Here is a 20,802-nt window from a genome sequence, read left to right as displayed (position 1 = left end):
AGCAGGTGCCATAGTCCAGGCACTGACCTAAGAGCTGAAGATATGAAGAACAAAAAAGACAAAAAAAAAAAATCTCCACCCTTGAGAAGGCTCAGCAGTTAAAGCTCTTGCTTGCAAAGCCTAAGGACCTGAGTTTGCTTCCCCAGTACCCACATGGAGCCAGATGCACAAAGTGGTGCATGCTTCTGGCGTTCATTTACAGTGGCTAGAGGCCCTGGCACATATATTCCCTCTATCTGCCACTTTGTCTAGCTCACATAAATACATAAATAAAATATTCTAAAAAAAAAAAAGAAAAAGAAAAACACTCCACTCTTGGGCTGGAAAGATGGCTTAGTGGTTTAGGCATTCGCCTGCAAAACCAAACGATCCTGGTTCAACTTTCCAGGACCATGTAAGCCAGATGCAAAAGGGAACACATGCATCTGGAGTTTGTTAGCAGTGACTGGAGCCCCTGGTATGTCCATTCTTCCTCTCTCTCTCGCTCAAATAAACAAATAAATAAAATATATATTAAAAACTCTCCACCCCTAACCAAGTGTAGCAGTACAGAATTGTTACCCCAGCACATGGAAGATTAAGAGGCAGAAGGATCAGGAGTTCAGAGTTATTCTCAGCTACATAGCAAGTTCAAGACTAGCCTGGGATATGTAAGACCCTATCTCAAAAAAAAAAAAAAAATCACACTCGTATGGAACTTGGTTTCTTCTGGGAGGAGACAGGAAAGTAGACAAGTGAACATTAGAGCAACACACATGGTAAGGGTGCGTACATCACACCCCGAACTTACGGAGGGCTGTGCACATACGTACATCACACCCCGAACTTACGGAGGGCTGTGCACATACGTACATCACACCCCGAACTTACGGAGGGCTGTGCACATACGTACATCACACCCCGAACTTACGGAGGGCTGTGCACGTACGTACATCACACCCCGAACTTACGGAGGGCTGTGCACGTACGTACATCACACCCCGAACTTACGGAGGGCTGTGCATGTACGTACATCACACCCCGAACTGAGGGTGAGCCGTGCACATACGTATATCACACCCCACACTGAGGGTGAGCCATGCACATACATGCATCACACCCCACACTGAGGATAAGCCGTGCACATACGTATATCACTCCCCACACTGACGGTGAGCCGTGCACATACGTATATCACTCCCCACACTGACGGTGGACTGTGCACATACGTATATCACTCCCCACACTGATGGTGACCTGTGCATGTACGTACATCACCGTGCACATACGTATATCACTCCCCACACTGACGGTGGGCCATGCACGTATGTATATCACACCCCACACTGACGGTGAGCTGTGCACATATGTCTATCACACCTCGAACTGACAGTGAGCTGGGTATGTATATATATCAAGTTCTTGAAACATGGCTACCACCAATTTTGTCTCTTAGTTAGATACAATGCACACTAGATTTAAAGACTGTCACCCTCAAAATATGAAGTCTCTCATTAGTAATTTTCATAAGTTAGGGTTGGGGAGATGGCTTTATGAGGACCAGTGCTTGCTACACAAGCATGAAGCCCGAGGGAGCCTGATTCCTCCTGAGTTGTAATCCCCATCACCCATGTAAACAGCTGGGCATGACCAAGCACAACTATAATCCCAGTCCTGTGGACAGCATAGACTGGAAAATTGCTGGAGCTCACTGGGTCACCCAGTGTGACCAAAAAGTGGTTCAGCGAGTGGTTCCTTCATGCAAATACGCAGACAAGTGACACAGAGATCACTGAACGTTCTGCTTCCACATGTACACGCACACAGGACGTACACTACACCACAGGTATTACTCACACAATAACGTTCATAATTTCAATATTGAAACACTTCAGAAAACATTGTGAACATTAATTTCACCTGTTTCTTCTTACTTTTAAATATTTATTTGTTTGTTTATTTGACAGAGAAAGAAGGAGAGAGAGAATGGGCATGCCAGGGCCTCCAGCCATTGCAGACGAACTCCAGACGCATGTGCCCCCTTGTGCATCTGACTAACGTAGGTCCTGGGGAATCAAACTTGGGTCGTTTGGCTTTGCAGGCAAATGCCTTAACTGCTAAGCCATCCCTCCAGCCCTCTTCTTACTTTTAAATATCTGGCCAGGCGCAGTGACGCACACCTTTAACCCAGCACTTGGGAGGCAGAGGTAGGAGGATCACCATGAGTTCGAGGCCACCCTGAGACTACATAGTGAATTCCAGGTCAGCCTTGAGCTGAATGAGACCCTACCTCAAAAAGCCAAAAAAAAAAAAAAAAAAAACCTGGTTCCATATCTATGGACTGGGAGTGTGGCTTGATGGCAGAACACAAGGTTAGCATGTATGAAACTCTGCATTTAGTTTCCCAGCACCAAATCAAGCAAATATATAAATTAAAGGGCTGGAGAGATGGCTCAATGGTTAAAGGTGCTTGCTTGCAAATATATAAATCACAGACGTGGCCCATATGTTATTTCCATTGGCCAACGCTGCCCTAGACCACGTGAGACGGTGACATGAGAAGGTGCCAGAGGCAGAATGGAGCCGACTGTAAGTACAGGAGTCCAAGGAAACCTCAATGAGGAGGGGACAAAACTTAAAGATTTGGATGTCACAGGTACCCTCTATGGGGCACAGTATCCAGAAGAGAGACGGCCAACATGAAGGCCCTGTAGAAACAGAATGCCACTGAATTTGAGGAACAGAAAAGCCAGTGTGACAGGAGCCATGTGACCAAGCCTGGATGTGAAGCCATTGAGTCCTTGGAAGGTAGATGCAGCTGGACGTTACAGGGCTTTTTAAGGCCATTTGACTTCTTCTCTGAATAAAATAGAGTCTCTGTAGGGTTTGGAGCCAAAAGATGGCCATGACTTGGCTCCCACTTTAACGAGCTCACTGGCTATCGTGTGAGAACCAACCAGAGGAAGGAGAATGCAGGGAGCCAGCTCCGAGGTACCAGCCAAATTCCAGGCGGGTGACTGGAGTGCCTACTTCACAGGGCCATCTGCAGACTCAGCGTGAACCCACGTGGGGCGAACAATTGGGAGAGGAGCAGCGATGGACAGGAGCTTCCAGAGGGCAGGACCTTGCCAGTGCACATCCTCGGAGTACCCGTGCAGTATCGGCTGACACTGCCAACCTCTCACGTCGCCACACCACGCTCAGCCGTCTCCCTGGAGGCTCCAACTGCTTGCCCAACTATGGCCAAGCACTGTCATTTCAGAACAAGGCACCCCATATTTAAAGTCCCCTACTGTTCTTTTTTTTTTTTTAATTATTTCTTTATTTACAAGCAGAGAATGGTGTGCCAGGGCCTCCTGCCACTACTGCAAACAAACTCCAGATGCATGTGCCACTTTGTGCATCCAGCTTTATGTAGGTACTGGGGAATCATACCCAGGTCATAAGGCTTTGCAAGCAAGCACCTTAACTGCTGAGCCGTCTCTCTACTCCCCTCCCACCACCACACCGTTCTTTTTCTTTTATTTAAAAAAAAATTTTTTTTTTTTCAGGTGTGATGGCACATGCCTTTATTCCCAGCACTTAGGAGGCAGAGGTAGGTGGATCGCCATAAGTTCGAGGCCACCCTGAGACTCCATAGTGAATTCCAGGTCAGCCTGGGCTAGAGTGAGACCCTACCTTGAAAAACAAAATAAAAACAATTTTTTTCCCCAGGTAGGGACCTGCTATCTAGCCCAGGCTGACCTGGAATTCACTATGGAGTCTCAAGGTGGCCTCAAACTCACGGCAATCCTACCTCTGCCTCACCAGTGCTGGGATTAAAGGTATGCGCCACCATGACCGGCTAAAGGAAAAAAAAAAAAAATTTAGGGCTGGAGAGATGGCTTAGCAGTTAAGGTGCTTGCCTGCAGAGCCAAAGGACCAGTGTTTGATTCCCCAGGACCCATGTAAGCCAACTGTACAAGGTGGTGTGCAGGCGTCTGGAGTTCATTTGCAGCAGCTGAAGTTTCAGGCACACACAATCTCTCTCTCTCTCTCTCTCTCTCTCTCTCTCTTTCCATCCATCCCTCTATCTACCTCTCTCTCAAATAAATAAATAATTTTTATTTTTAATTATTTTATTAGAGAGAGAGAATGGGCACACTAGGTCCTCCAGCCATTGCAAACAAATCCAGACGCCTGTGCCACCTTGTGCACCTAGCTTACGTGGGTCCTGAGGAATCGCACCCAGTTCCTTTGGCTTTGTAGGCAAGTGCCTTAACCAACTCCCCTGCCCCCTATCATACTTAATGGACACTGCAGGCTCTTCTTTGAGCTAATACTGCCTGTCTCTCCAGCCTCATCTCTCCCCACACTTCTGCCAGAGTGTCCCACATCCAGGCCTTGGCTTAACCACCCCTTCCTCCTGGAGTTCAGTCCCTAACCCCTCTCCTCCCCATCTTGCCGGTCTTTTTAAAATTATTTATTTTTGGTTTTTCGAGGCAGGGTTTCACTCTAGCCCAGGCTGACCTGGAATTCACTATGTAGTCTCAGGGTGGCCTCAAACTCATGACAATCCTCCTACCTCTGCCTCCCAAGTACTGGGACTAAAGGCATGTGCCACCATGTCTGGCCACCTGTCTTTTTAAAAAATATTCTTATTTATGTATTTGCAATTAGAGAGAGAGAGTGAATGGACATGCCAGGGCCTCTAGCTGCAGACTCCAGATACACGCACCACTTTGTGCATATAGCTTTATGTGGGTACTGAGGAAATCAAACATGGATTGTTATGCTTTGCAGGCAAGTGCCTCAACCACTGAGCCATCTCTCCAGCCCTTGCCTGTCTTTTATGCATCCTTTAAGGAATTGCCTACAGAGCATGTCATGAGACTGCACCCCTGAACACATCTCAAGCTAGAGCAGATGCCCCCTAGCACAGCCGGTTGATGTATCTATTTGTGGACGTATACACTTCCCACTGCTCAGCCTCCTCAGTTCTTTGCAAGGTGGAAATGTCTTGCTCCTAGCAACATACTGGCTGAGCCAGTGTTTCCTCAGCCCTATCTGTGATTTGATTTGAAGGAGTAAGGGAGAAGGTGGAGGAAGTGGATTTGGGTGCACTGCTTAACATGTCAAAGACAGGACAGAAGGGCTTATGTAGTAAAAGGAGGCAGGGAGGCCCACTGGTGACAACCAGGTCTATGGGACTTTTGAGACTCAAGGAACTCCAAGACTATTCAGAAGTAAATTACACACTGGGATCACAGCCCCCCACCCCTGGGCAGCGGTACCCACTTTCCACTCCCAACCAGATATAACAAACATAGCCGTCTCCTGTCTCCAGGTCAGCCAGCCGGACATGTAGCTGGTTCCTTTCTTGTCAGAGGACAGGGGCTAAGTTGAGCTCTAGCTACTGCAAGGCCCCCTGGCTAAAGAGCCATCTCCCCTCCACCCATCCCCGGAGCACCCACCTTTTGTATCAAGACAGAGGTACCTGGGCTGCTCCTAGTCTACAGACCAGGGACCCCTTCCCCAGACCTATGACGAAATGCCAACATTCCCCAAGGGAGAAAGCAAAGGGAACAAGAGGACCCAATGGAGAAGGAGAGACCAAGAAGAGCTTTGAAGTCAGAATTAAATTCTTTAATACAAAATGCTTTAAGATATATCTGTATTTCTTTGTTGTTGTTTAAAAATAAATATGTACTACGGAATATCTCAGAAAACTGCACTAGAGACAAAGACGTGATGTTAATATCTTTTTCCCCCACAATTATTACGGATAAACAGTAGCACCAATAAATAAATGATAACAAATATTAAAATTAAAAAAGGAGAGAGATTTAGTATGTAGAATTCTCTATTTTTTCTTTTGTTTTGTTTTTACATATAAAAAATGAATAGTAATGTCTATTTTATCAGAATCACATATATACATAAACATATATATATATATATATTTATATACAAACACAAGTTGCCAAATATATATATAGTATGTAAATGTATATTGAAACCTTATTTCAAAGGAATGTGTGGTGGGGATAAGGGAAGGGCAGAGCTGAGTGTTAGCAAAATTAAATATCTGCTCAGGACAAGCTAGTGACTGTCACCGATCAGGGAGAGAAGAGATTGGAAACACGGATTTCATACACACACACACACACACACACACACACACACACACACACAAATAAGAGCGAGAGAGAGCGAGAAACATCTCATAAATAGTTGAAATTAAATATTAACCAAGAATACTGAAAAAAACCCTACTCTTTAATTAAATTAACTGTTTTAATTTCTAATTAAAAAGGGATATTAAATAAGTACCGTATATAAAACACTTTCTCTGCCTTTCTCTGCCTCCATGAGGGGCACGTGGGTCCTGCCCCATCGCTCTGCGCCTCGGGAAGGGGTGGGTTGGGGAAGGGTTAGCCACTCACACACACAGCCAGGTCTCCTGGCGACAGAACTACTTAGTGGTTTTCAATGGTCTCAGCACATGAGGTCCTCCTGGGCTATACCTGGGAAGGAGGGGGCGGGGGGGTGCCAGGAGGAGGAGCTGTCTGTCACCAGGTGGCTTCTCCAATGTCTCTTCTCTTTGCCAGGATGCCCGTGGAAGGCCTCCTTGGCAGCCCAGAAGCAGGTGGGGGCAGACTAAGGTGCCCAGGTTCTTGATTCTTCCAGGCAGCGTCTGTCCCTAGGGGCGAGATGCCCTTGCAGCATGTGGCGGGAGGTCAGCAAAGCACGCTCTGTCCTGAGGCTCCCCAAACTCCCGGGTGGAGCCAGCGTCCTTGTCTCTGTTTCTGTCTTTCCGTCCATTTGACTCAGGGTGGAGGCTCAGGGCCAGGGCCGGGTTTGTCGGTGTTTCTGGAAGTGAGCCAAATGTGCCCCCGCACCCTGGCCTTGCACGGTTCCCTAGCAGAGGAGAAGACCTTGGCCTCCCTAAGAGGGACAGAAGAGCATGCCAGTCTCTCATCCTGTCTTCTCCCCTGTCAGGCTCTGAGTAGGGACATTCTCCTCCCAACTCATGTCCACAGCAGTCAAATACATCCAGTGAAGACACCAATAACATTAGCAAAGTTAATTTAAAAAAAAAAAAGAATATATATATATTTTATATATATAAAATATATATATTTATTTATATATATAATATATATATATATAAATGTATTATGTGGGTGGGTGTGTCTACAGGAATCCCAGAAATAAAACTCTCTAATCTTCCGGGCTTGGTGATTTAGCAGCAAGAAAAAAGAACATGACAAATCCAATTCCACGAGGGACCGTGCCTGGTCACCCGCCCGGCTTCCTCCGGAGTCTCGCCCTCCGGACCCAAAGTGCTCTGCGCAGTCTCCTGTTCCTTCATGTCGGTTTTCTGGATTAAGGACTGTTCTGCTGATGGCGATGTTGACATTGATGAAGGTGTGGTGGCAGCGACATGGTTAGTCGGTCTTTCTTTAGTGAGAGGTCTGGTTCCCGAAACCCTGAGGGAGGCTCCTTCCTGCAGCCTGGCTCACCGCCGTGGCTTGTCACATCTGGGGGACATGGCAAACAGAGGGCAGGGATTAGGGCCACTGAGGACACTTGGCAAGAAGGCAGGCAACGTCCCTGGTGCGTGGAAACCCCTGGTCCCCTGCAGCCTGATGCTATAAGAACAAAGGGTCCGAAGGTATAGGTGGGACAGAAAGTCCCAACAGAAGGGGCAGACCCAACCCTGCGCTCAGGGAGCCCCACTTTGAGCAGCAGCCATGCTCGGGGTGGGGGTGGGGGTCCCCCGTCTACCCTCTAGAGCTCGCAACTCCAGGGAGACAAGGCAGAGACATGGAGATAACCTCACGAAGCAACAAAGGAAAGCCCCTACGAGACATTCCACAGCAGACGGGCAACAGGGTCGGATGCAGTTAACCGGGAGAGGGTCCTTGAAGAAGCGGGGTTCTCAGCTCAGACTCTAGGGGCCAGTTTAGGGGGAAAGAGTAGTCAGAGGAAGAAAGAATTCCCTGAACCAAGACACTGTCAGAGGGCTGCCTGGGGCTGTGACCAAGGGAGGGGATTCTGAGAGACCTGGGGTAGCAGGAAGGTGAGAGAACTTCTCGGTTACCTAGGCCGCTCTCGGCCTTGGCAGTCCTGCACCACCTGGGCTGGGGACAGATAAATCAGTGGCTCCACTCCTTGTGCCGGAGCAGGGAGGGATCTCCAGAAACATTCTCCTCAGGCCCCTACCCCTATGTGGCTGACTTTTCCACTCCCTCCTGTGGGGGTGGGTCCAGATCAGGGCCTGAGCCGAAGGAGAGCCTGGGATGGGAATGCCTAAGCCTTTAAAATTTCCAGGCACTGGTAACATAGGGTAGGGGTCAGGTTTCTGGAAGCCAAGTAACTTCAGTTAACTCCCAGGCCACCTCAAACATCTGCAGTCCTCTGTAAAATAATCACTCCAGAACCCCTAGCACCTTAAGCCCTTTGTGGTCCTCAAACCCTCCTGGGGAAGTAAGCAGTGGAGTTAGGAAGAACCCCCATGCCAGCATGAACACACTTCTGTGCTCACACAGCACAACTCCACCAGCCAAGGCCTGGTCCCGTTAATTACTCCAGAGCACCCTTAAGCCACAAGAACACAAGCCTGAGGGGTGGGGGGGAGACCACATGCCCCAAGGATCCCCTGCACTGCCTGGGAACCTGGCCCTCCCTGGGCCAGCCTTATAAAAGCCCTTCCTCCCTCGGTGACACTCACCCTCAAAACAGGCCACACTGGTATAAACAATGCCAGCCTATAAAGAATGACAGCTGCCTGTCATCACCCTGTGCTCCCGACCTTCCCACTGAAGGTTCACTCATGCATTTCACGCCTCTTGGTTCTCCACATGGACACAGGGCAGAAATGCAGATCCCTGGGTACCCCAGAGGTACATACACCAAGCCCAGGCTAAGGGGTTCACAGTCTAATAATATCAGGAGACTGGGCTCAGCCCCTTAGTTTAACCCTGGGGGCTTCTGGAAACATGCGGGCTCTTTACACTCGTTACTCTTACCCTGACTGGAACAGGATCAAGCTATCTGATGCTAAACTGCCTACAGTAGGTAGGAAGAATTGGCCATCCTAACCCAACAGCAGATACCCATCCTCAGGGAGCTCCAGTCTGAGGGAGACACGGTCTGTCCTCAAGGAGCCCTAGTCTGAGGGAGACACGGTGTAGGGAAAAGCTCTGGGGGGGGGGGGGGGTGTTGGGGATGGGGGGGACAGCGCAAGGCCCAGCCATGCGGGCCCTCAGAGAGAACATTAACACGGCGTGAGACATCGATCCATACCTGGAAGTGCTTTCAACTTTGTCAGGACTCACACCAGAGGCAGAGGTAAGAACCCGAGCACTGACAGGCTCCACAAGCAACAAGGCCACAGGACACGACACACAGCCCAAGCCCACGCCACCACACTAAGCCACAGCGGCAGCCAGGGCCGCCTCGGGGCTGGACGGGCACCCGCTGCCACCCAGGGTCTCAGCAGCAGAGAAGGCAGCAGTCGCCAGGCAGGCAGCTTAGAAGCTGAGCAAGCAGCTGGCCCCTGACAGGCTCGTTCTCTCTGTCTCTGTCTCTCTGTCTCTCTCTGTCTCTCTCTCTCTCTCTCTCTCTCTCCCATGTCCCTGTCCCGAGTGTTCCTCTCTGACTCGCCCTCTGGGAACCAACCTGCAAGTACGTTCGTTTAACTCAAGCTGCCTCGCCTTGCAACGTGAGTCTGTGTTTTTGCAGGAACATTTACACGTCTGCGGATCTTGGACAAACAAATGCTTTCTCCGCTCTGAGCAAGGCCCACAGTGACTGCAAAAAGGCAAAAGGAAAGACGTCTAAGCTAGAGCATCAGCAGAGAGAGAGAGAGAGAAAAAAAAAAAAAAAAACCCATGCAACACCCCCTAACATATCCACCAGCAGCTCCGCCCCCCGCCCCCACACACACCAGCTCGCTGCCGTCTATGCCCCTCCACACCCTGGAAGGATCCAAGTGCTGTAGCAGAAGACAGAGAGAGTGGCAGAGAGACGCAGCACCGGCTAAGACCCCTTCCCTCAGGAAGAGGAGGGCACAGGCGGGCAGAGGGCAGGAAGAGAGCTGCCATAAAGGGCACTGCTGTGCCCCGGAAAGACATGGGCACGTTTCAGGCCACAGGGCCTCAACTGCTGCCGTCCCCAAAACAGCACATCTTGACTCATCACGCAGTGGGGACAGTGACGATTGGCCTATGACATCATCAGGGGGACCTTCTCGCTGGAAGAAGGCCCCTGCCTAGGCTCCCCAACCAAAGGAGGGCCAGCACAGGGCATGACGGATGGCCGAATCAGAGGCACTGTCACAAACCAGGCCACCAGGGGGCTGGAGGGACCACACTACAGCCTCTGACCCAGAGAAGGAAGTCACTCTACAGGGAGACATCTGTGGGCATCATGGGTTGAGCTGGAACAGAGGGGTGGGGTTCCCCTCCATGGGCCTTAAGTCCAAAGGAGTCAAGGTGTTCCCACAAGATGAGAGGGGAGAGCCACGAGGTACTCAACCCACTGAAGCTCCTCCTCCCCTCATGGCAATCCACTGCCCACCATCACACCCCTTTCTCACGCCACCCTCAGCTTCCAGACAAGTGCAGGAGCCTAGAGCAGTGAAAACCAGTTGGGTGAGAGGGCCCCAATGCCCAGCACCCATGCCAACAGGGTCCCACCACCAGTGCCCAGTGGGTGAGAGAAAGTCGGTGCCCAGCCAAGCCCCAGTCCTCTCCCTGAATGCTCTAGACCCACGTGCCACCCACCCCATCCCACCCCAACTCTGGACCAGCAGCAGCACCATCGCCAAGTCTACCCAGTTGGTGCCAATTAGTGGAGTGAGTGAGAGAGAGACAGAGAGAGAGACTGAGGCCGGCAGGAGGGCAGGGCGAGAGCCAGGGAGCTGGGGGGGGTGGGGGGCGGGGTTAGGGGAACCGCAGGCGGATTGACTGGAGGCCAGGGAGGCTCCAAAGGAATTAGACAGCAGCGGCACCAACGTACACGCTCCAGGATTTAAACCGGGATTTCTTGCGCTTTCGTTTTTGCCCCTTTCCCTTTCCTCGAACTGATTTTCTGGAAAATATAAAAACAGAGGCAGACAGAGAGAGAAGGAGAAGGAACAGTGGAGCAGAGGAGCAATGAAAAGCGAGGAGGTGGGGACAAGGAGACCAAAGCCACCCAGCCCTCCCCTGGAGTGGCTCCCCTGAGGGAGGGGTGAGCTGGGGCCACACACACCTCCTCTGCATCACATTGCCCTCTGTGAAATGGTCACCCCAGGCCTGGACAAGACTCTGGGAGAGGAGCAGAGCACTATAGAAGACACAGGACCGAAGAGCCTCTCGGTCCGTGTGGCCCTTGGCCCCCAGGCCGGGCGCAAAGCCCCAAGAGCAAAATCTTTGCCCAGCAAGCCTGGCAAAAGTCGGACCTTAAAGGTCAGGGCCTATAAAAGATATAGACACACTTTGTAAAGATCAGATTTGTTAACTTCCTAGAAGAATGGGACGTAGTCTGTGCGTGGGGCGTACCTGACTTCATTTCCAAGAACAACGGCAAAGGGGTCCCCCCGGGGGGGCCTGCCTCATGGTGTTCTTTCTTGCAAGGGGGCAGGGGTGTGGCAGCCACTTCGGAAGCGGGCACAAAACGCAGGGCAGGACATGAAAGGCGCCAGCCTGCCAAGCAGTAACCTGGGCTGGGAGGTGGGACTGGGTGTCCTCAGAAGCTGGCATTGGTGGTAGAGTCAGAGGGAATGGGGGAGAGCCAGGGGAAGACCCCGGGGGTCTTGGCAAGGAGTTCCCTCCCTAGCCTGTCAAAGCTTGCCAAACCCAACTCACTAGACTCTCTTCCCAACCCGGGCAAGCCCCTCCTCGCCCCCACTCCTGCTGCGGGCAAAGAGGGCATCTGAGGAACAGACAAGGGAGACAGGCGATAGCCTGCCCCCTCCAGGGAACCAGCACTCCAGGCCTGCCACCCAGGACAAGAAAGCAGAGAAGGACCGTGGGAGCGGGAGCAGGTCTGTTCTGCTCAGAAGAAAGCACTAGAAGGATGGGAGGAAGAGAGTCTTGGCACACTCCCATAGTGTGCCTTCTTCTCTCACTGATATGCCCCCAGACCTCTGCTCTGCCAGCCACGGCAGTCCTGGAAGCTGGGGACTTAGGGAAGGGCAGGAGTTGAGGCTTAGGGGACTTCCAGTCCACAGGGTAGTGGTGAGAGCAGGTAGAAAGGGGGGCAGGGGGAGGGCATGGGTTCTCTCTCTCAGTCGCTCCTACCCTGCAAGCTCCGTGGCCCAGATGTCAGCCTCCCCGCTCTCCCCAACTTCATCCCTCACCCGCTCTTGACCCAACCTTCCACGCCAAGCCAAATGCAAGCCTTTGAAAATGGCCAACACGCCACTTGTCCTCCCTAGCTAAGAGAGCTGTGACTGGTGCCCACTCCAACAGGAAGGCATGCATACACACACACACACACACACACACACACACAGAAACCCCGTCCCCCCCCCCCAAAAAAAAAAAACCAAATGCTCATGGGAAATACTAATAAAAATTTTTTAAAAAAATGCACTGCCACAGTTGCCACCGAGAAAGGCCACTTTCTCTGCCACACATTCCTTCTCACTCACCCTGTTGCAGGTGCCCTACTGCAGCCAGGGAGTCAGCGTCTACATAGTGTCCCCCCCCCACACACACACGCAGCCAAGTACCGACCAGGAGCAATCTGCACCCTGGAAACAGCAGGCTCCAGGTTGGGTTCGATCCCCCCCCCCCACCTTTCTAGAGCCACACTCCTGAAACTAGCTCCGCCCCATTGCTATCACCACAATCCCCAACCACACCAATATCCCAACCAGCTGAGGTCGTTAGAGGACCCAAGAGAGAAAGCCAAAAGCCCCCAAACAACCAAGACAACTGGAAAAGGAGAAGTGTTAACATATTGTTGCTACTTACTTTTCTGGTCTTGCTTTATCTTTCTTTGGTCTAAAATGGGTACAAAAGGGGGGGAAAAAAAACAAGACACAAAGGAATTAAGATAGTGATGATGATGATAGGGTAATCGTAAGACTTATAATGTAGCAATGCTGTCTTAATCCCTTCATGCCTAATAAGGCTGATAATCTGTATAAGGTATAGGACAAAGCACATTCAACTATCGCACCCATTTTCTAGACATGGGAACAAGGGCATGCTGAGGTCAAACGACCAAGGTCACACAGTTTGGAAAATAGATGTGGACTAATGAGTGTTATCATGCCCAACCCTGCCCGCTGAGCCAGGGCATGTGCAGCCCCGTCCTCACCTGCATTCACATTTGCTGTGCTGTAGGAAGCTCATCTCGCCTATGTGCTGGCTTTGGTGAGGTTTGATCCGCATGATCTGCAGGGGGAGGAAGCAGGTCACAGAGGTTAGTGACCCAGCCAGCCATACCCAGAGGGGACACCCCGGGGCTCCTGACATTCAGCACCCAGGGGTTCTATACAGCAGCAATGGGATGGTGGAGGCAGGGGGACCAGGGCTCTAGCAGGAAAAGAGCCTCAGGCCACTCCAACTCCCCCAACCCTGCTGGCCTCAAGGAGCCCCTGCTCCTCTTGAGGGCAGACTGTGGCTGCAAGGGTTGGCCAGGCTGGGAATTCAGGTCCTGGGTATCTCACCGCTTCCCATCCCCTCAAAACTTCACCCTGACCCCTAACAGCTACCTAAGAGCTACCCACGCCATGTCTCAGACCTCCCTCCCACTCTCCACCCTGTCTGGGCCAAAAATCCACCCCATCACCAGGTAGCACCCCAACACAGGCTTTTAACTCTTCGTGGACCAGGCCCATCCAGCTTCCCCAACAGAACCCTCAAGCAGGGAGAGCCTTCAGGCTCTCTTGAAAGGAAGAAGAGAAGGGTTCTTGTCACAGGCATCCGCCCCTTCCTGAGCCCAGGGGGCAAAGGTCGGTGAGGCAGAGGGCAATAAGCTGGTTGGGAATCTGGGCTGGGAAATCCAGGGATCTTCTTCTCCAAAGTAGACAATCCCCGCGCCCTTCCCCGTGCCCTTCTCACCCAGATCCTACCAAGTGCTTCCCAGGTGAGGGCCTACACCACCTACGCCAAAAGCTAATGCCCCTGCCAGTCAGCATCCCTTAACCCCAGCCCCACAGGTGCCCACCTGCATGGTGATATTGTTCTCCTGGGTGGGCACACACTCCAGGGCCTCATCATTGCAGCAGCCCCCGCACCGCATCAGGGGCACGCAGGACGGCTTGAAGATATATTCAACCTCATCGGGGTATTCCTGGAAGATGTCCACCAGGGTCTCTATAGGACGGCAGTAACTGCGCCGGTAGACGTCCATGAACTTCACCACTGCGCGGGGAGCATGAAACATGAGCCCAGTTAGTGACACAGAGGACGGCCAGTCACGGATCTTCGCCCATCTCCTCACCAGGGTTTTGGTAGAAGGTGCTATCAGCTTAAGTCCTTCCAAATATCTAACTGAAGGGCTGGAGAGATTGCTCAGTGGTTAAAGTTCTTGCCCGCCAACCCTAATGATCAGAGTTCAATTCCCCAGTACCCATGTGAAGCCAGATGCACAAGGTGGCACATGCATCTAGAGTCTGAAGTGGCTAGAAGAGTGTCCATTTTCTTTCACTCTCTCTGCCTTTTTTTTCTCTCTCTCAAGTAAATAAATAAATAAATAAAATCTAACTGAAGCCCTTCCCTTGTTTCCATGACCAACACAGCTGAAGTCTTGTTCTCAATCCACAGAGCACACGAGCTGTCCAGATACAGAAAAGGCGGTGGCCTGCCACATCTGAGCCCAGCCCACAGCCTGGGTCCACTTTGCCACCAAAGGACAGTGTGAGCACGGGTGTTCCTGCCGAACATCACCTCAAGGAGGAACAGCCAACTCTGCCACTTCTCTCCACTCTCCCACAACCTCCACACGGCTACCGTAGTACCTGTAGCACCCACCCACTAGGACAGAGAGCGCCCGCTGAGAGGGCATGCTGTTCACCTGTCCATCCATACGGCCCTTCCCAACCGGTATGCCACTACATGCTCTCCAGACCCCATTTTGTAACTGAGGACCCAGAGACTCGGAGAAATTCTACTAGCTTGTCCCAAGGTGTGGTGTTTTGATTCAGATATTCCCCCACAAACTTAGGTGCTCTGAATGCTAGGTTCCCAGCTGATGGAGATTTGGGAATTAATGCCTCCTGGAGGCAGTGTGTTGCTGGCGGCGGGCTTATGGGTGTTATAGCCAGTTTCCATTTGGCACACTCCCTGTCGCCATTGTCCACCTGAGGTTGGCTAGGGGGTGATGTCCACCCTCTGCCATCATTTTCCCTGCCATCATGGAGCTTCCCCCACGAGCCTGGAAGCCAGAATAAACCTGTTTTGCCCCACAAGCTGCTCTCGGTTGGGGGATTCCTGCCAGCAAGGCAAACCTGACCGCGGCACAAGGCCATGTAGGAAGTGGTCCGCGGCCATGGGCTCGGACAGCAGAGCCTCCCCAGGCCTATACAGTGCGCAAGCACAGAAGCTTCAGGAGACACCTTGCCACCTGGCAGTGCCCCTCCCCAAACATGGGTTGAAGACACAGCAGCAGGTGGCAGAGGGTTGGTGGCACATGGCAGAGGGCATTTAAGGAATAAGAGAACACAGGTCTGTGGCAGCATCGCTCTCTAAAGGCTGGTCTGGAGGAAGGGCAGGGGAAAGACAGGTTCCCAGGCTGACAGCAGAGCCTGAGGTGCACGGGAGTGAAAAGGGACCATTCTGGGCTATGGGGAGAGGCGCTCAGGTGTAAGTAGCCGGGTCCTGCAAACGGTGACCCGGCCTGCCGCAATCAAGCAGACCTCAACTACGACCCACTGAAGCCTGTCCCTGCGGTGAGTTCCCGTGCACAGAGGAAAGGAAGCCCACAAGGGAGTCCAGGCTCTGACCAACGTCTGCTGTGACCACAGACCGATGCTTCCCATCTCTTCCAATTCAGCTCATCCATCTTAGCTGGTGTGCCCAACCTCTGTACGCTGAAATAGGCTGAAATGTAGGGGTTTTGTCTCCCTTTGTCAGGCCTGAGAACTGTTCTCTCTTATCCCCAGTCACAAAGGCTAGAACTTCACCAAGGCATTTTAAGTACACCCTCCACACACTATGCCTGGACCCCCCCCCTATCCAGGGCTACAACCAAACCTGACCCTCCTCACTCTTCCTACTAAGGTTTATTTTCCAAAGCGGAAAGAACGCGAGGTCCAGAGATACATACACAATAGGTTGGGCTGGGAAGAAATCAGGGAGTTAGCACAGTGGGAAAACCAGCCTCTTGCCTCGCCTAAGGCTGGGAACTACTTTTCTTATCTGGACAACAGACACTGAGATTTCTTCTCTTCCCCAAAGGGGTTAAGGTAAAACCTGGTCCATAAGCTCGGATCTGAAAAATCCGTTAAAAAAAAAAAAATCATTCACTTGCAAGAAGAGAGAGAATCAGAATGGGCACGCCGCCAGGGCCTCCTGCCACTACAAACGAACTCCAGACACATGTGCCACTCTGTGCATCTGGCCTTATGTGGGTCCTAAGGAATCGAACCCAGGCCATCAGGCTCTGCAAGCAAGCACCTTTTACAGGCTGAGCCATCTCTCCAACCCTGGAAACAAATCACTTTTAAGGCAAGTCTATGTTGAAGATGACAGCTAACTTTATCTTTTTTTTTTTTTTTTATCTTTTAACTAACCCCTCACTGGGCCAGGCTAGTGGGGACCACCCAGGAGGGGACAGCAGAAAGATCTGGACAATGAGGCTAGGAGCTGAAGATAAAAAGATTTGCATTGAGAATCCTTACAGAAAGCTTCTTAGACTGGCCAAGGCCCATGAGAGATGTGGTTTGGCGGGGGCAGGGGGAGCCTGGCCAGCCCCTGTCCCCAAGAAAAGCTGTCCTGCCGCTCCGGCCATGTGCACACATGCAGTCAGTCCAGCATACGACTTTAGTGCTTTTCCTTATTTATGGCAGACAGTTTTTTCTCCAGCAAACAAAAACTATTTGTCTTGCCCCTCCAGACAACGGAGACCACTAGGAAGCTGAAGGGGGGGGGCGGTGGCATATTGGGAGTGGAGGCCTGTCAGTGGTGTAGGCCGGGCAGTGGTGGAGAGCCAGGCCCTGGGCCAAGGAAAGGGCTCCTTGGGGTGGGGGAAGGAGGCAGAACCGGCTGGGCATCACCACCCTTGGCGGCTACTGTGGACACACTGGATTTGGGTGAGGGAAAGTGGCCTGCAGGAAGACCCCAGGGCCTTCCCCTACTCTCAGAGACGAGGCGCTGGGGTCACGGCATCGGGCTGGAGCAGAGGCCACACGCTCAGTGCTGGGGAGAGCCAGGGCCTCCCCAGAGAAATGGGAGGATCCCGGTACTCCAAACCACACTGGAACAAAAGGCAGGCGGACTCCGGGCTGGGCAGGGGGCGGGGCGCGCCAGAGCTAAAACAGCCCTCTGCTGGCCCAGGAGGGAAGTTCGCGGCACCCAAATGCAATGCAATAGGGCTTTGGCCACCTTCAAAGAAATGCAAACTGGGGTGGAGAGGGGTCCCGTTAAGTTGTGTGTGTGTCTCTCTCTCCCCTCTCTCTCTCACACACACACACACAACAGCACCTCCAGCTCACACAAGAAGGGTCACAGCCCCCACAGGTGGCCCTAGCTGAGTTAGAAGTGACCCTGAACAGCCATCCTGCCCTGACAGCAGGGGGTGGGCCCAAGGGACACCTCCCTCGACATGTGGAATCCTTGAACATACACTTCCTGATCGGTGTCTCATGGCTCCGTTTCCAGATAAAAATTTTTTACTGGAAAGGACAAAAAACAATTTAAAAAAAAAAAAAGCAACAAGTCCTATTGCTAGCAGGGACCCAAAAAGAGAAGCGACCTTAAGAAACAAAAGGGTTAACTGTACTTTGTCTATACTTTCTGGACCTATCCCTGGGCCATAACCTCAGGTCTGACCCCCCCACACACACACACACAGAACCCCAAACTTATCCCAAAACGAGGGAGACTCACCTTCGTGGGTTTTCTGCTCTCCTTCTGTGGTAGGAGCAGCTTGGGACCACTGAGGACAAAACAAAGCAAGGCATTGGCAGAAGCCCGGGTAAGGACAGCTGCAGCCCCTTTCTTCCTCCTCCCCACTCCCAGCCCAGCCCCACAGCCTGTGTGACTCCTCCAAAGAGTGCAACGGGGGTCCCCTGCAGGCTCCGAGGATGCCCACCACCCCCGGGGGGGCTGTTACAATTCTGAACCCATGGAAGTTAAAAGCTAACCAGATGTTGGGGGGGGGTGTGAAGGAGTACAGCATGCAGGGGGGAAAGAAAGAAACCACCAGAAGGCTGCTGCCTCTCACCCCAAGCCCCAAGTCCCCTTTGCCATGTCTCACTCCAGTTCTCACTGGCCCCCTGATTCCCTGGTCTAAAGCATTAAGGTCAAATAGGAGGACAAATTTGGACTGGGGCAGGAAGGAAGGACTGGGGGCGAGAAAAACAACATGGTGACCTTCTCCTGCTGACATGACAAATACCAGGGTGAGCTGGTGTCGGGAAGGGAGGGGGTGCAGAAGACCGAAGGGCACCAGCTACCCTCCCCCATCCAAACTCTTCCAGGCCCCGGAATACTCAGCACAGCCACAGGTTGCTTAGAGGGAAAAAGAAAAAAGGGGAAAAAAACCTACAAGGAAGCCCCGGGGGAGGGGAGAGCCCTATTTTCCTCCTGCCCCAATCTGCCCAGAAATGGAATGTATTTTCGGAGCCTGGCTGGCCTCCCATTCCCACCTTGACCCCTTTGCCTGGGCACGTTCCTCAAACGTAGCCAGGGAAGCTTTTTTCCCCCTCTTAGCACTGCCCAGCCTTCTGGGGTACCTCCTTTCCACTCCAGGCCTGAGGCCTCCCCCAACCCTCCCTGCCCCCTACCAGCTCACGTCTCCCCTCCCCAGTAGCTGTGAAGGTCAGTAATCGGCCATGGGCATGCTGACAGCAACAAGCAGGCAGAGGCTTCTAGCCTTCCTTCCAGAGGGCCTCCAGTTCCCACCAACTCCCAGCCACCTGCCTCCCAGATTCCCAGTCTGGGAGCGAATCCCAGCCCCTCCAGTCTTTCCCTCTTCCTCCTTCCCGGACACCCTCGACAGCAGCCACTCAGGACTGAAAACACCGGAGCCAAGCCCCCAGGGCCAAAGTCTGCGGAAGCCCCTTTGCCAAGGAGATAGCCACCCCCTACAGTCCCCTCAAGAAGTCTCTGGATTCTGCACCCCAGCCCCTCGCCGGTGCCTACAAAACCCCATGGCATTCTCCCCTAAGTCCTCTGCTCCTCCTGAGCCCCAGTGGGGAAAGAGCACAAAAACTTTGCACCCACACAACCCCTCTTAGACCGGGGGCACAGAAGGAATAGTTCAAGGCAGGGAGGGGCCAGGTGCCCTTCTCTGGGGGCCTTTGAAGGTCACACAGTGGCCAGGCAGTCACTCCAACCCCTCCTCCCCGCTTGGAGGCCCGGAGCCAAGGCCTTTGTGCCAGGGTCTGAAGCACTCTGGACGGTGGCAGAGCCCCTTCCCCACCTCCTTTCCAAGGGGACTCTGGCTGAAGGTTAGTATGGGAGGGGAGCAGGACAGAACCTACTTAGTGGCTTTAAGCAGCAAGTTGGTGGGCAAGTTTGGAGTTCCAAAAAAACCACCTGCTCCCCACAGCGGGTTGTGCCAGGACAAAGTGTGTGTGCGCGAGAGAGGCTGGCAGGAACTCCTGCCAAAGGTGCAGGAAGGACTAGTCCCAAGCTGCTCATGTCACAGAAAATTTCAAACCACCTTTCCAAAAAGGGCCAAGTGAGGGTGATGACAGTCTTTACCCTTCCTGACCCCCATAAAAAATAAAAGAACGAAACAGGAAAACAGAAGCACAGATCTCTTGGAGCTATTGGAGGGGGGTGGGCAGAAACACACCTCCACCAAATCACAACTTTGGGTAGTGTTTGCACAAAGCACCCGAGGGTGGGTTTGGCACCCCCACTTCTGACAGTCACCATCCTTTCCCCGGACTCGCTGGGGCCAGAGAGGGTCAGGTGGGTCTTTTTTGTAAAGAGAAGTAAGAATGTAAGAGTGGTTAAGGGCTTACCTAACCACCAGGCAGGACGTTAGTTTAAAAAAAAAAAGGGGGGGGTGGTTAGGGGCGTCGAGGAAATTCCTACCACAAGACAGGGGTGGAGGTTGGGGACGGCGGAAAAGGGTAGATGGGAGGTTCTCCGGGTCCCCGAGCTGGGGCTACCTCTAGAGGTCACCTTCCCGAGGAGGACCGGCGGGGGCGGGGGAGGAGCGCCGCTCGTCACCCCGGTCTCCCCGGCTCCAGCAGCCGCGGCTTCGGGAACACGAGGCCAGCCTGACCCGGGCTGATGTAATCGGCTCCGCGCCGCGCGCGCCCGGTCGAGCGGGGGAGGGCGGGCGGGCACCGAGCGGGACGCGAGCGGGGACTGTAGGGGGTGGCGCGGCGCAGGTGGTCCAGCAAGCTGGGGAAGGGGAAAGCGGGGGAGGAGAGGGAGATCCCCGCAGCTATCCATCCCCAAACTTTTCCTAAACTCACTGCAAGGGTCCGAGACGCCGAGTGGCAGTGACAGCAAGCACCCCCCCATCTCTGGCTTGCGCCCTACCCCCTCTTCCACGCTCTCTCTTGCCCTCCCCCCCATCTCCCTTCCTCCCAGGTCCAAGGTCCGAGCAAACCACCACCACCCCCCAGTGCCCGCTGGGTTCTGGATTCCCGCCCCCCCCCCCACCCCCGCTGCTCCAGACTTCCAGTTGGGCCGCCGACCCGCGGCCGGGAGCAAA

The 20,802-nt window shown here is 52.8% G+C and overlaps 1 protein-coding gene across 5 annotated transcripts; it reads right to left on the bottom strand.

Annotated features, from left to right (window-relative positions):
* Positions 1 to 5,582: 5,582 nt before the first annotated feature.
* Vegfa (vascular endothelial growth factor A) lies at positions 5,583 to 20,271 on the bottom strand. Of its 5 annotated transcripts, none has more exons than XM_045155970.1 (8): positions 20,249 to 20,271; positions 18,012 to 18,060; positions 14,131 to 14,327; positions 13,279 to 13,355; positions 12,930 to 12,959; positions 10,987 to 11,058; positions 9,646 to 9,777; positions 5,583 to 7,502 (listed from the first exon to the last, which is right to left on the bottom strand). In XM_045155970.1, the coding sequence occupies exons 3-8, from the start codon at positions 14,314 to 14,316 to the stop codon at positions 7,481 to 7,483; spliced, it is 519 nt and encodes a 172-aa protein (XP_045011905.1). In that variant the 5' UTR covers positions 14,317 to 14,327; positions 18,012 to 18,060; positions 20,249 to 20,271; the 3' UTR covers positions 5,583 to 7,480. The 5 variants fall into 5 exon arrangements, with proteins under 5 accessions (XP_045011905.1, XP_045011906.1, XP_004649514.1 ...); XM_045155971.1 differs by lacking the exon at positions 20,249 to 20,271 and adding an exon at positions 18,919 to 19,326; XM_004649457.2 differs by lacking the exons at positions 14,131 to 14,327; positions 18,012 to 18,060; positions 20,249 to 20,271 and having other exon boundaries at positions 13,279 to 14,119.
* Between the last annotated feature and the right edge of the window lie 531 nt (positions 20,272 to 20,802).

The sequence above is a fragment of the Jaculus jaculus genome, chromosome 8 (genome assembly GCF_020740685.1).
Source record: "Jaculus jaculus isolate mJacJac1 chromosome 8, mJacJac1.mat.Y.cur, whole genome shotgun sequence".
In the NCBI taxonomy this organism is placed as follows: Eukaryota; Metazoa; Chordata; class Mammalia; order Rodentia; family Dipodidae; genus Jaculus; species Jaculus jaculus.
This window is presented reverse-complemented; position numbering and strand designations above follow the sequence as displayed.